This window comes from Cetorhinus maximus, chromosome 22 (assembly GCF_964194155.1).
Source record: "Cetorhinus maximus chromosome 22, sCetMax3.hap1.1, whole genome shotgun sequence".
Lineage (NCBI taxonomy): Eukaryota > Metazoa > Chordata > Chondrichthyes > Lamniformes > Cetorhinidae > Cetorhinus > Cetorhinus maximus.
The window spans coordinates 47,831,022-47,846,730 of NC_135900.1; the positions used below are offsets into that span (position 1 = coordinate 47,831,022).

The following is a 15,709-nucleotide window of genomic DNA, read 5'->3' on the forward strand; positions in this document are numbered from 1 at the left end:
AATAGGTGATGCCCTTGAGAGTTCCAGATTCTGCTGTCAATTTCTGCTTTAAAGAACCCCTCTATAAGTGAGAAAACCATGGGAATAAAGCAGTCCAAGTATACTACCAGAAAGCAGGTCATGCTCCAAAGTGCTGAATGGTGACCCTCAAAATAATGCTCCCCTACCAGTGTGTTTTCTCAACCAAAGCTCAATCCTGACTACTGCATCTTTGTGATTTGAAAAGTCATCCCATTCAACCCTTTAGACAAGCAGGAAGATCATCAAGTACTGTAACAGAATGACGACTTCGTGCACTTCTGTTTTGTCACACAAAGTTTGCTGTTATATACAGAGTGTCCATTGAAGCACTAAACTGCCTGCTGCAGTCTGTCCCAACTATACTTCAGAAAAGGAGTTTCCCAACTTTAGAGATTAGTGTTGGGGCTGGAATGTACGACCTTTCCAGTTTCTGTCAGCAGTGTTTTCCAGATGGATTTCCTAATCGCACTGAGTAGATCGCCAGGAAATCTAGCTATTTGAAGGGTTGAAACAGCCCTCCTCCCAATCCAGAGAAGAAAGAAGTGTAGCTCCTAACATTAGGAATGGACAATTAGTAATAGAAACTACACTTTTGTTATTCAAGCCATCTGTTTCTTGGAAAAACTTATATTAATTTGAAAACTCACCTTTTAGGTGTAAAGGAAGAATGAAATTGCTTCATTAGATTTTTGGAAGCGACATTGAAAATCCTTGTGGAACAGCAGGTTATGACCTTTGGGTTCCCCTGATGGTTTTGCAAGTTTATTTAATGAATAGACAAACTATATAGAGCAATGACTTCCCAGGTTTGAACACACAGGAACATAAGAAATAGGAGCAGGAGTGGACCACATGGCCCATCAAGTCTGTTCCACTATTCAGTATGATCATAGCTGATCTTGAGCTTCAATTCCTTCCCTGATCATTCCCCATATTCCTTGATTCACTGAGAGACCAAAAATCTCTCTATCCCAGGCTTAAATATATTCAACGATAGAGCATCCACAACCCTTTGGGGCAGAGAATTCCAAAATTCACAACCCTTTGAGTGAGGTAATTTCCCCTCACCTGAGTCCTAAATGATTGACACCTTATCCTGAGACTGTGCCCCACATTTTAGCTTCCATGACCAGTGGAAACAATCTCTCAGCATCTGTCGTATCAAGCACCTTCAAAATTTTGTAGGTTTCAATGAGAGAGCCTCTCATTCTTCTAAACTCCAGAGAGTATAAGTCCAATAATTTACTTAGCCTCACATCATAGCACAACCCCTTCGTCCAGGGACCAGTTTAGTGAACCTTCACTGTACCACCTCCAATGTGGGTATAACCTTTCTTAACTGTGGAGACCAGAACTGCATACAGTACTCCAGATGTGGTCTCAGCAAAGCCCTGTACAATTGTAGCAAGACTTTTTATTCTTGTAATTCAATCCCATTGCAATAAAGGCCAATATACCATTTGCCTTCCTAATAGCTTGCACCTAATAGCTTGTACCTGTATGTTAACTTTTTGCATTCTTTGTACAAGCACACCCAAGTCTCTGAACATCGGCACTTACAAGTTTCTCACCTTTTTAAAAAAAAATATTCAGCTCTTCTGTTCTTCTGACCAAAGTGAGTAACTTCACACTTCCCTACATTATAATCCATCTGCCATCTTGTTGCCCACTCACTTAACATGTCTATATCTCTTTGCAGTCTGTCTCCTCCCCACAGCTTACCTTTCCATCAAGCGCTGTATCCGCAAATTTAGATACATTACTCTGTCTCTTCATCTAAGTAAATAATATACATTGTAAATAGCTGAGGCCCCAGCACTCACCCTTGTGGTACTCCATTATTCACTACCTGCCAACTTGAATAAGTCCCATTTATGCCCACTTTCTGCCTCCTATTTGTGAACCAATCCTCTACCCCTGCGAATATATTACCTCCAACTCCATGCACACTTGCGTTGCCCATTAACCTTTTGTGTGGCACTTTTATCGAAAGCCTTTTGGAAACCCAGGTATATTGCATCTACTGGTTCCCCTTTGTCTACCTTATGAGTTACATCCTTAAAAAACTCCAAAAATTTGTTAAACATGATTTCCCTTTAGCAAAACCATGTCGACTTGTTCTAATCAAACAGCATTTTCTAAGTGCATTGTTAACACTTCCTTAATAATATATTCCAGCATTTTCCCAACAACTAATGTTAGGCTAACTTGCCTGTAGTGCCCTGTTTTCTCTCCCTTCTTTCTTAAAATGGAGTAGCATTTGCTAAATTCCAATCTGAATTCCCGAATCCATTGAATTTTGGAAAATCTCAACCAGCGCATCCGCTATCTCTACAGCTATCTCTTTTAGAACCCTAGGGTGTGGGCCATCAGGCCCTGGGAATTTGGTACATTTTAGTTCCTTAATTTTCTCTAATGTTTTTTCTCTGATTGTCACCACTCACTGGGAATAGTGTGCTGTAATATCAAGCCCCACTGTTCCCCCACCCGAGACAAATGTGAAAAGTTTGACCAATTTGCCCCAATTCTACCTAACTGTTTAATTTAGGTTAACAGAATATGAGCACCAGGTTTGTAAACTTATTAAGTAAATAACTGTTTATTGAACAAACTACTGTTAACCAGTGGCAAAAGAAAGAAATATGAACTGCTAACTTCTAACTCAATAATTTAAACTCTACCCCTTCTTAAACCACTATACACAAACGTGCGCACACAAGCACACAAAACATGGATTTTAAGAGTGAGATAAAACAGTTCAATAGCACCAATCCGGAGCACAGGATTAAATGGGTTGAATTTTGATTGATGCCTTCCAAATTCCTTGCAGCTTGTTGTTGGTGACACGAGGTGGTCCCCCAACACTTTCAGTCTGTGGTTCACTGGTTGAAAAGCTTGCTTTTCAATGTCTCTACTGGTGATTTTTTTTCCCCTTTTCCTCTTGTCAGCGGTTTTCACAGAAAGCAGGTTACAGAGATGTTTGGGGTTGGGGGGGAGCCAGCTAGCTATTATGGCAGAATTGCTGGAATCTTACAAACACAGGGGAGAGAGGTTTCAGGTCTTCCCTTTTTGCAGGCTAGGAGCTGTTCTGCCTGCACTGTTACCACACAAAACTCTGATAACCTGGTCAGGAGCCAATTAAGATGTTGTCGTCAAGCAGTTCCCCTTGTCCAGAACTCCTTTCCGGCACCGTTCTGTTCTTTTATGGCACCCTATGTTCCAGGATAGTGACATTGTACATGTGAACATGTCTTTCAATTGCAGCCTTGGTAGTTTTTTTTAAAGCCACAGTCCAAGAAAAATAAAAAATAATTTCTTTACATTATATTAATTTCCCTAATTTCCTCACTTTTTTTAGCCACTTGTTTACCACCTATTTCTGGAATGAAACTTGTGTCTTCTATGAAGACTAATACAAAATATTTGTTCAGCGCCTCTGCATTTTCCTCATTCCCCCTGTTTCTGATTCTAATGGACCAATGATAACTTTAGCTACTTTCTTTTTAAATATTCATACAAGCTCTTACAACCTGTTTTTATATTATTGACTGGTTTACTCTCTTTTTTCCTTCAACTTTTTGGTTGCCCTTTACTAATTTCTAAAGCGCTCCCAATCCTAAGACTTGTTACTATTTTTTGCGATATTTCTTTTAATCTAATACTATCGTTAACTTCGTGGGTGAGCCATGGATGGGTCTTTCTTGCTGAGCTTTTGTTTTTTCATGGCATGTATTTTTGTTGAAGATCATGAATTGTTTCTTTAAATGATATGAATTAAATGAACAGTGATATGAAGTGCAAACCTGGACCAGTTTTATTTCGTATGCCATGATGCCAAAGGTCAATGTGGCACTCCTATTGTTGGCCAAGATGATCTAACTTTGCACAGATTTCAGATCAAAGTTATAAGGTGCTTACAAAGTGATCTCGGTTGGGAAATAAATATTCCAGGATACACGATATTTCAGAAAGACAGACAAAATGCTAAAGGAGGAGGGGTAGCCCTGATAGTAAAGGATGATGTAAGGACTTTAGAGTGAAAAGATCTAGCCTCAGAAGATCATGAAGTAGAATCAGTATGGGTAGAAATTAGAAATAGCAAGAGTCAGAAAACATTGGTGGGAGTAGTTTAGAGGCCCCTAACAGTAGTTATACTGTTGAACAGAGCATTAAACAAATCACTGGAGCTTGTAACAAAGGCAATGTAATAATTGTGGGGGGATTTTAATCTTTATATAGACTGGGACAATCAAATTGGCAAGAGTGGTCTAGAAGATGAGTTTGTGGAATGTTTCTGTGACAGTTTCATGAACCAATACATTTTGGAACCAACTAGGGATGAAACTACCTTAGATTTAGCATTGTGTAATGAAGCAGAGTTAATTAGTAATGTTAAAGTAAAAGATCCGCTGGGAAATAGTGATCATAATGCCATTGAATTCTAGGTTAAATTTGAAAGTGACACACTCCAATCAGAAACAAGAATCTTAAACTTAGTCATCTGGGACCATTTGTGCAGACAATGGAAATACAGATACTATGGTCACTTGACAGAAACCGAGTTGTGATTTATTTGCACAAATTGAAAGCAGCCTCAGTCAGTCAGTCTCAGTAGCAAGGAGACGCAGAAGTAGGAGATCCAGGCCAGCAAAGTAAGGACCGTGTCTAGAATCTACTGACCGGTTGAGAATGTGGCTAGCCCTTTTACTGACTGATTTGAAGAACCAAGCCAGATCTTTGCTACAGGGGCTCAACTGTACCTTGATTGGAGCAAAGCCAGAACCTGTTGCTGCAAGTAGTAAGCCACTGCGAATTTGTTGCTGAAATTTCTAACCTCCATTTCTTCACTGAACCAAAAGGAAATCATCAGACCTGCAACATTTCAAGCTTCCATCTCGAAAGACTCAAGTATAATGGTGAATTTTTGGACTTTTACGAACCTAAGTGCATGCTACCTCTTTTGTAATTACCTTTTCTTGTGTTTATGTGTATCTGTCTGTGTGAGAGAGTGGGTGCTGTTGCAAATACATTTGGGTGTTGAGAAATAGATGCTTGTTCTTTCCTTTTAAACTGATGAGGCAACTTGTCTTTTCTCTGTCCTTGAGTCACAGCAGACAAGGGATTAAAACACTTCTTTAAAACATATCAATCTGTGGTTAGTCGAGAGGTGAAAAAAGGAGGAACCATCCTACTGCCTCTCCCCTGTCCACAACAAGGGTAAAAATGAACATTTGGAACACGTACTGTACTGTAAGAAACTGCCAGGAATGTAAACGATGGTGACATTGAAATGAGCAGATTTCAATTGAGAACTCTCATATCGGGCATATAGTTGTTTATTAAGCATCTCGACTCCTGGAGTAGTGTGAGGAACCCGTTTTCTGATTAAAATTGAAAGACGTTGAATTTTGGACATTCTTCCTCCTGAATTTTTAAAAGTTTGCAATACTAATTCGGGCTGTGAATATGCCATTCTTCAAGAAATGACAGGTCAAAATAGATGTCCAACAGGGAACATCTGGAGAAGGAATAGATACTTTGTATATCTAAGTTAACGAAGAACTGCTGTTGCCATGATAAAGACTCTTGCTGATTGGTTAAAAACATCTGGCCTAAGAGAAGTGTTCTTTGAACATCTCAGTCTTTTAAAATTCTCAGTCATTGTGTGTGTGGGTATACCTTAGAAGCAGGCTGCAAAGAAAAGACTCTCTCTTTCCCTCTCTCCGCCCCACTTTTGTGTTACAAAGTGAGTTAAACTTTCCTTCGAGATCTGTCATCGGGATAACTCATCTGTTATTTTGAAAGTCTGCAAAGTTATGATAAGTAAGAGTCATCAAAGGCAGTTTCACCAAAAAATCCATCTCAAGGAACTTCAGACCAAGGAACAGAATTCAGAATCCTGTTAGAATTGAGATCTCTTCAAATTTTATCATTTTTTAGATATGTCCCCACACTGCAGCCTCTGCAGGGGACTGTGTTTGTTTTGTTTGAGAGTGAGTGTATGGGGTTTGAATTTTTTTTTAAAAATTGTTACACTTCTAAGCTACAACTTGTATGTTAACTTGTTTTTAAAAAGTTTGTTTTACAATTAATATTTTGTGTTTACTGAAAGAAGCCTGGGAATAACAGCATCAAAGGTAATCAATTGGCCGGTTTTATGGGTGAGTTAAATATTTAAACTATTGTTACGATCTGTGGAGAAGTGGGGCTAGAATTAACTGCGAACTCCTCCCATCCCAGTCTGTAACAGTATATGCTGCTCATTTAGGAAAATATTGAAATACTTTGACTTCTAATAACTGAATTGTCTGTCTTGAATGTTCTAGTAGAAACTAGATTGACAATAAGTATTTTGGTTATTAAGGTGAATATTTTGATATTTTTCTTCTTAAATGCCATCAATCTTGGTTTATAGAACACTTTTTGAAAAAGAGCAATATTCAATCAATCCATCGTTAATCAACTTCTCCTGTATCGCATAGGTGGGGGCAAGAGAAAGTTCATGGATTGAATTGTTAAGACTGATCATCTTTGCAATATAGCGTACGTGATTGAGTACACTTACTGTGTAATTCTGTTCATACATCACATTTTGAAATTTGTCCTTTAAAATGGGAGTTCTGCGGGCACATTCTGTTTATTATACAGTTCATGGCATGTTTTGGTATAAACATGTGTTTTTCATTTAAAGAAATTAAAAATTCAATAGTATTACAATATCATATACTATAGGATTTCAGGATTAACAACTGCATAAACTATAATGATATCCTGATCTCTTCATGGGGCAAGAGGTAGAATGGGAGTTAGGAAAATGGATAATTAAATGTCAGATCAACCTGAAATCCATCTAGCTACTTCCAAGTGAGGGTGGAAGAATGACTTGCATTTATACTACAACTTATCATAGTACAAGAACTTCTTGCAATTTACAATCGATGAAACTCCAACTCCTGAAGGCTGTCATCAAAGTAAATCCAATCAAGCAGTTAAACTTTGAGAAATAAATATTGCATGGCTGCCATAAACTAATGTATTTAGAGAGCAAAAACAAGGAATGCAAGTATTCACTCAGCACTGAAGGAAGAAGACCAACGAGGGGTACAGAGGTTGAAATACATAATTTCCGATTAGTGCAGGAAGATAAAGTTCTAAAATAAAATCTGTATTTTGAGTTTTATTTTTAGTTTTTGAGTAGCATTCAGTACAGGGAGTGAAGACAAATTATAAATTGAATATTGCTGGAAAAAAGAGACGTGTTGTCCAAGTTTTTTGTCTTGCATTCATCAGGACAGATTCACAAGAATACCAAGTGTAAAGGGAACAGCAATTTATACTGCGTGATAAGAGGGTGCTGATTGGTTGGCAAGCAGCCCGTGGTAGCAGTGTTGACATGGAGAATAGACTAGGGAACAGTTAACTGCCAAGCTCTTGTTTAATTTCAAACCAGGCAAGTTGACTCTGGTCAAGGGATTGCCCTGGGGAATGCACCAGGGAACGGCTGTCGCCCAAGCTTTTGTTTAGTTGAAAAAGGCACAATGTACCTTCTCTCTGCAAAGTACAGGGCCCTGTATGTGAATATATGTAGCTTCTAGCATGCATAAGTGAACCACACTGCGAGCCCGACTGAGAATCTTAAATTGGTTGTCAGTATAATTCTTAGCACAATCAGGATTGTTTAGCAAGTGCTGTCCGATTGCAGAACCACATTTAAAGTTGGATACTATGTTTTGAGTTTTGCATACATGAGCTGGCTGGGTGCAATCCTGTTGTGAATAGCCGAAGGGCACGCTGTTTGATAATGATCCGCTAGTCACTGGAACATATGACCTACACACCTGCATCAAAACAACACTGAAATTCATATATCGCATTACTCATTTGTGTGATAGGCAGAACATCTGGAGAATGCCACTCGTGTTGCTACTGCATAGCAGCAATGTGAAACGGCTAGCTTCATCTGTTCCTCAACTTTTTGAGACCCCTCACCCTTCCAGGGTAATCTGAGGTAGATTGTGTGCTTTTCAGGACTGAAAGTGGCAGCCTTAGGCCCATTCATGAGTTTGCGCGATATATAGCTAGCAATGATCTGATCGGGATAGCCCATTTGATATTCAGTTTTAACGACACCATGTATGCCCAAATAGATTGTGTTGCCAGGGGATTCCCTCTAGGACCAGCCTTCGCTGTTGGTTTCTTTGTTGGTTTCCAGGAGAAACTCATCTTTGATGAAATGACACTTAACCTCCCACCCCTTGCATATTCCCGATATGTAGATAATACGTTTGCTAAAATTGAATCCACAACTGCATGGAAGAATTTCCTTGCACACTTGAATGGACTCCAGTCTGCGCTCAAATTCACTTTTGAAATGGAATAGTCAACTGAGCTCCCTTTCTTTGACGTGCTCGTTGAGAAATCTGCCAGTGGGTTCTCTACTACTGTCTACCATAAGCCGACATTCTCTGGTCAGTTTACGCATTGGGGTTCCGACAGTTCCGCGCAATAGAAGATTGGCCTTATAGGCAACCTTGAAAAAGGGCCTGAGCCATTTGCTCACCATGCAGTTTGATGCTGAAATAGGGGTAATCAAAGCCATCCTGTGGGATAATGGTCACCCTGGTCAGATTGTTGCTCGCTGTATATTGCGCAAACTCATGTATAGGCCTAAGGCCATCACTTTCGGTCCTGAAAAGTGCCCAGTCTATCTCAGATTACTCCAGAAGAATTTGAGCAACAGGTGAAGCTAGCCATTTCACGCTGCTACTATACAATAGCAGCACGAATGATATGCTCCACTAACAGGATACTCCCAAAAAGATATTCTTTCCATCACACAAATGAGTAATGTTGAATATGAATTTGAGTGACAGTGTAATGCCAGGTATGTAGGCCATACATCCCAGTGACTGGCAGATCTTATCAAACAGCATGTCCCTTCGGCTGTTTGCAACAGGCAAAGTACTGACCGTACCTACCCAAGCTGTGCTTTAAAAACTCAAAACATTGTGTCCAACGTTAGATGTGAATCCATGATTGGAGAACATTTGCAAAACAATGCAGATTGTGCTAAGAATTATACTGTCAACCAATTTAAGATTCAGTCAGGCTTGTGGTGTGGCTCACTTACGTGTGCTGGAAGCCACATATACGCGCTCACAGGGCCCTGCCTTTGCAAAGAGAAGGTGCATGTTCTCACATTACACCTTTTTTCAACTAAGCAAAAGCCTGGGGCACAACCATTCCCTGGTTCATTCCCAAGGGCAATGCCTTGACCAATCAGAATCAACCTGCCTCATTTGAATTTCAACAAAAGTTTGGCAGTTAACTGTTCCCTGGTGCATTCTCCATGGCAATGTCTCTACCAATCAGAGTCCACCTGCCAACAAATCAGCACGCTCTCCTCAATCAGTATAAATTGTTGCTGTCTTTATAGTTGGCATTCTTGCGAATTTGTCCTGATGAGTGTAAGACAAAAAGCTTTGACAGCATGTCTTTTTTTTTTCAGTAATACTCGAGTTCTCCCAAATGACTAAATTATAAATTTGTATAAAACATTGTTTAAGGCACAGTTAAAAAGCTGAGCACTTTTGGGCATTCTATTATAGAAAGAACATTATATTTATAAAGAGTACACAATGCGAATTCACCAAGATGGTGGCCAGTAAAGGGATGCTATAGTTATAAGTAGGTATTTAAAATACTGTGTCTATTTCCATTAGAGTTGAGAAGAGCTTTTAAGATTTAAAATTATGAAGGGTTTTTGTAGAGTGAACAGGGGAACATTATTTCCTCTGGTTGGGGAGTCAGAGACAAGAGGTCATCAATTTAAAATGATCACCAAGTGGCAGGTTAGGAGAAATTTATTGATGCAAAGGCTTGTTGCATCATTGAATGCTTTGACATGTGAAATAGTTGAGGTGGAGGCAATTGTATTTTTTAAGGGCAAATATGTTAAATATTTGAACCTGATGATATATGGCTATGAGAACTTGATAGGTTGGCGGGTTTTATTTTAGATTTCTCTTGCGAAGGGAGAACACAGAAACGTTGAGCCAGTTGACAGTGATTCTAACAATTCTCTGAGGCATCTGAATGTTAGACCTGTTGTACTATCTTGTTCTAGGCTCATACAAATGAAGCTGAAGGCAGGCATAGAGGTTGAATACAGATCTTTAATGGAGACTTTTTCTTACTGTTGCTGCATGTGCAGACTAACTAAGATGGCTGTTGTATTGCATCACTTCCTATGATGACATAACTATTTATTTACAAGTATAGTCATTTAAATACATTAGCAAGCACACTATCACAACAATAACTTCTACCATTTTTTTAAACCTTGTATTAAGATTGCTAACTACATTAGATGAAAGTGTTATAGCCATGTTAGGAACTGCCAGTAGTATTTGGCATGAGGCAGACGTGAGAAATACATGAACTATAACTTATTCTCCACTCAGTCGGAGGAACTTTCAAAACTGTAAAACTGAGAGTCATAAATATTAACTGGAGAGTATGTAAAGGAACTTCGGAAAGGAACTGATCAAATCTAGTAATCCAGTATAAAACCAAGTGTTGGATTATGCACACATTTTCCAGTCTGTGCTTACATTGCTGCTGTTTGTATGGTATTAAGTCTTTATTTTCCTGCCTGAATTGTGTTTCCGCTTTGACAGAGTACTCCTGTAAAGTGTCAGTTTGTAAAATTGTATTTTTTAAAGCACATTTTGGACTTGTCCCTGATACAGAACAGTGCAGATACCAATTAAAAACTGTCTGTGGAGGCGCAGTGAAGTCTTGTTGAAGCTTATTCCCTTTCAGATTATAAATAGGTTCAAAAAAATAGTGTTAAGAATGAGACGAGATATGTGGTTCCCGTCTGCTGTCTACTCTAACCTTTTATAGTCAAAGGAAGCTTTGGTCATGGCTGGGTTGCATATAGGTCAGTCTATGTGACTGACTGTTAAGAGTGTTCTGCCAACACTCCGTGTTCTAACAAAATTTGAGATAAGATAGAGGAGCTCAATTTGGATGTGAAGCAATTCTGTGCACTAAACTGAGCTGCTGGATAACTTCAGACTTCGTTGATTTGGTGGAGTCTGAATCTGAAAGCCTGGATCAAAATCTTGATTTTATATCACAATTACTATTTAACTCTGAACTCAAGCGCTCCAAAAGACTAAAGTTCTACTTTGAGTTTTTGATTTGTATATTACATATATTCAAAACGTTTAGGGGGGGAAAAAAATCAGGCCTTTTTCATAATTCCCTCCCATTCTAGCTGTTTTTTCTCCTACTGCACTCAACAACATAAAGCATATTTTAAAGTACTGTGGTTGCATTAACCATCTAGAAAGCTTTATTTTGTAAGAATGTAAAGCTAAACTGTAGTATTAGCTAGTTTTGGGGGTATTTGCTTTAATCAGATTTAAAAATCATTAAGCAAGAGCAACTCGAAACGTCGACTGTGTCCCTCTCCACGGATGCTGTCAGACCTGCTGAGTTTTTCCAGGTATTTTTGTTTCTGTTAAGCAAGAGCAACCCCCACCCTGTGACTATTTTGATCATTCACAAGTGTAAAGACTATCCCCCCAATAGCTGCAATCATTGTAACAAATTAAGCTGCAAAAGAAAAAGAGTGCATTTGAGTAAAAGCCCTGTTTGTAATTTGTGGGCTGTAAAAACCATGAGGCTGAATTATTTTTGTGCCACTTCTCTCCTTTTTATTCCTGGCATTTTTATGGTAGTTCTAGTTTCAAAAATGTGCCATATAGAGGGTTCAAAACTGCACTGATCATAAGTTGATAGAAATCAGAAGCCTTGGGGAGTATTGTTAAGGCTATCTGCAGTCACAAGTTTTTAAAACTATGGTCCCAGTTAGGGCCAACTCTAAGGTTTCACATAAGAGGGAGGAGCTGACGTGACTGGGAGGCATTCCTTCAAATGATTTTAGATAAGACATGCTCAACTTCCTGAAGCTTGAAAGCATATGGAGAACAGGCTCCCTTGAAGATCTTTCTAATTGGGTGATATCAGTTATATCTCGGCTGGTGTGGATTTACTCAAGAATTCTTTTATTTCAACATTACAGAATGCTCCAATGGATGAGTCCTCTCGCTATGAAGGAGAGGGTGCCATTACCTGGCCAATATCAAAGTAACTCATAGTAAGCACAATGTCAAAATAAACTTTCATCACTGTATTTGGGCTTGCTAGTTATAGCAAGTCACTTGCTGTTCCTCAACTTCAGAAGGCGATAGAATAAGCACTGCGCTTGAGCATAGTTCAAGATATAAACTGCCAAACAGATTTACGACGCAGTAAATGAAAAATGGGTAGCAGTTGACGCACTGTAGATTTACCTTAGCTGCAGGCTTAACTATCCCTCCTTGGAATGATAAGTGTGAATCATGTGTTAAGTTAGAATTTCTGCTGGATCTCATACCATGCCCTGACTACATTGAATAGCAGCCCCACCCCAGTAAATTAATGGCAGAATTTAGGCTGACATTCCAGTTCATGGAGTGCTGCACTGACTGAGAGGCCACCCTTTGGATGAGATGTTAAACTGAGGTCCCGATTGCCTTCTCAGGTGGGGGTAAAAGATCCCATGACACTATTTTGAAGATGAGCAGGGGAGTCTTCGTTCATGCCCTTGCTGATACTTATTCTTCATTCAATGTGATTTAAAAAAAAATCTGATAATCTGGCTGTCATCTCATTGCTTTAGTAGGATCATTCTGTGTACAAATTGGCTGCTGCGTTTCCTACAATACAAGACCGTCTACATTTTAATAAGTAGTTAATTGGCTATAAATCGCTTTGGAAAATCCTGAGGTCATGAAAGGCCATATAAATGCAAGTCCCTTTTAAATTCCACGTGTTTGTGCTGTGACAAAAGCCAAGAACCAGATGCATTACAGATAAAATACTTCCTTAAATTCATTTGTGAGAAGTGGGCATTGCTGGCAAGATCAGCATTTGTTGCTCATCCCTAATTTCCCTCGAAGGTGGTGATGAACCGCTGCAATTCATCTGGCATACCTACAACAGTGGTGTACCAACAGTGCTGTTAGGAAGGGAGCTCCAGTATTTTGACTCAGCAATGATGAAGGAACTGCAATAAAGTTCCAAGTTGGGGGGGATGTGTGGCTTGGAGGGGAACTTGCAAGGGATGGTGTCATCCGCTGCCGTTATCTTTCTCGGTAGTAGAGGTCGCGGGTTTGGAAGGAGTTGCTGCATTGCGTCTGGTAGATGGGGCAACTACTGGCACTGTGTATCGTTGGTGGAGGGTGTGAATGTTTAAGGTGGTGGATGGGGTGCTGATCCAGCAGGCTGCTCTTATTAGAGCTTTTTGAGTGTGGGAGCTGCACTCATCCAGGCAAGTGGAGAGTATTGCGTCATATTCCTGATTTGTGCTTTGTAGATGTGCACAGGCTTTGGGGAATCAGGAGTTTACTTGTTGCAGAATTCCAAGCCTCTGACATTCTCTTGTAGCCACAATATTTATATGGCTGGTCCAGTTCAGTTTCTGGTCAATGTTAACCCCCGGGATGTTGATGGTGCAGGATTCATTAATGGTTATGCTGTTGAATGTCAAAGGGAGATGGTTAGATTCTCCCTTGTTGGAGATGGTCTTTGCCTGGCACTTGTGTGGCACTCATCCTATATCGGCCCAAGCCTGAATGTTGTTCAAGTCTTGCTTCATGTGAATCTGGATTGCTTTAATATTTGAGGAGTCGCGAATGGTACTGAACACTGCAGACATTAGTGAACCTCTCTACTTCTGACCTTATTATGGAGGGATGGTCCTTGATGAAGCAGCTGGAGGTGGTTGGACCTAGGTCACTATCCTGAGGAACTCATGCAGTCATGGCCTGGAACTGGGATGATTGACTTCCAACAACCACAACCATCTTCCTTTGTACTTGGTTTGACTCCAACCAATGGAGATTTTACCCCCGATTTCCTGTTGACTTAATTTTGCTGGCACTCCTTAATGCTGCACTCTGTCAAATGATACTTTGATGTCAAGGGCAGTCTCTCCCACCTCACCTCAAGTTCAGCTCTTTTGTCCATGTTTGGACTAAGGCTGTAATGAAGTCAGAAGCTGAGTGGCCCTGGCGAAACGCAAACTGAGCGTCAGTGAACAGGTCATTGCTGAGCAAGTGCCACTTGATAGCACTGTTGACGACTCCTTCCATCACTTTGCTGATGATCAAGAGTAGACTGATGGGCGATAATTGGCCGGATTGGATTTTTCCTGTTGTTTGTGGGCAGGGCATAGCCTGGGAAATTTTCCACATTGTCTGGTCGATGCCAGTGTTGGAGCTGTACTGGGGCAGCTTGGCTAGGAGCACAAGTCTTCAGTAGTACTGCCAGAATGTCGTCAGGGTTCATTACCTTTTTGCTATTTCCATTGCGTTCAATCGTTCTTTGATATCACCTGGAGTGAATCGAATTGGCTAATGACTGGCATCTGTGATGCTAGTGGCCCCAGGATGAAGACTAGATTAATCATTCACTCAGCAATTCTGGCTGAAGACAGTTGCAAGTGCTGCAGCCTTGTCTTTTGCACTGATGTGCTGGGGCCCATATCATTGAAGATGGAGATGTTTGTGGAGCCCCCTCCTTCCGTTAGTTGTTTAATTGTCCCCCACTGGTCAGGACTGGATGTGGCAGGACTTGCAGAACTTCTATCTGATCTGTTGGCTGTGAGACCACGTAGCTCTGACTATTGCATAGTTATTGTGTCAGATTTCTCTTGATCCTTGTATGTACACAGTACACTACAGCAAAGCACTTTGACATATGCTCCAGCTAAGTGAGCTCTGTTTGACAAGGTGTTTCAGCTACCAGTTTAACATAGCTTTCTCTTGTGTTTCTGTAGGCCTTCTAGAAGTACAAGACACTGGTCACAACAGCGACTATTGTTCAAAAATGCTTAATTGACTGTAAAATGCTTTGGGGCAGTCTGTGGCTGTGAAAGGTGCTATATAAATGGAAGTCTTTTTTTCCCTGAGCTGAATTTGGAGTATCTCTGTGAATGCTCAGACTTTATGATCGACATCTTGGGTTGGATTTTCAATTGCCAGTGGGTGAGTTCGGGTGGGGGCGCACATTGAAGATTTTGTCCTTAAAGGATGTTACTGAATCCCAATGCCTGTGGAATGCAAAATAATTTTCAAAAGGAGGGAGTGGGTGCTGTGAACCAGCTCCCCTCCAGTTAACTGAAGTGAGCTCATTAACAGGTCTCAGAGGAGCATTTTGAAATTTTCATTCAGGAGGCACAAGGAAAACACAGTATCTGGGGCACATCGTGGTGCAGCTGTCAGGAGCACTGAAAGCAATGCTTAGTTTCTCAACCAGTGGCACAGATTTTCCATCGCTGGTGGTGTGAGGCTTGCATTTGCAAACAATGAGTGGTGGGATTCCTGAGAGGGATGTGAGGCTACTAGCATCACTTGGACAGCAGAAGTTGGCAGAGGAAACTCTTGTGAATGAACAACTGACAACTGAGCGATTTGAAAGAGCAGGTTACTCTGACATGTGACAGAATAGCGAGGAGGAGCTTAAGCAGATGCACCCTCCTGGTCCAGAGGAGCACAGAGGGGCTGCAAGAGGAACAAGGCCCATCCCAAGACAATTGCTGTACTGCCCAAGAGTCAGCTGCTTTCAAATGACA

The 15,709-nt window shown here is 40.4% G+C and overlaps 1 protein-coding gene across 5 annotated transcripts in view; it reads left to right on the plus strand.

Moving 5' to 3' along the window:
* The window catches only part of dcp1b (decapping mRNA 1B), a 99,552-nt gene that overhangs the window by 39,055 nt on the left and 44,788 nt on the right, over positions 1-15,709 (plus strand). The window contains exon 3 of one of the 5 annotated variants that reach the window (XM_078568254.1): positions 6,134-6,182. The exons of the other annotated variants lie outside the window; for them this stretch is intronic. Within the exon in view, the coding sequence (XP_078424380.1) occupies positions 6,134-6,182 (49 nt within the window). The remainder of the gene's footprint in view (positions 1-6,133; positions 6,183-15,709) is intronic. 5 annotated transcript variants of the gene reach the window in all.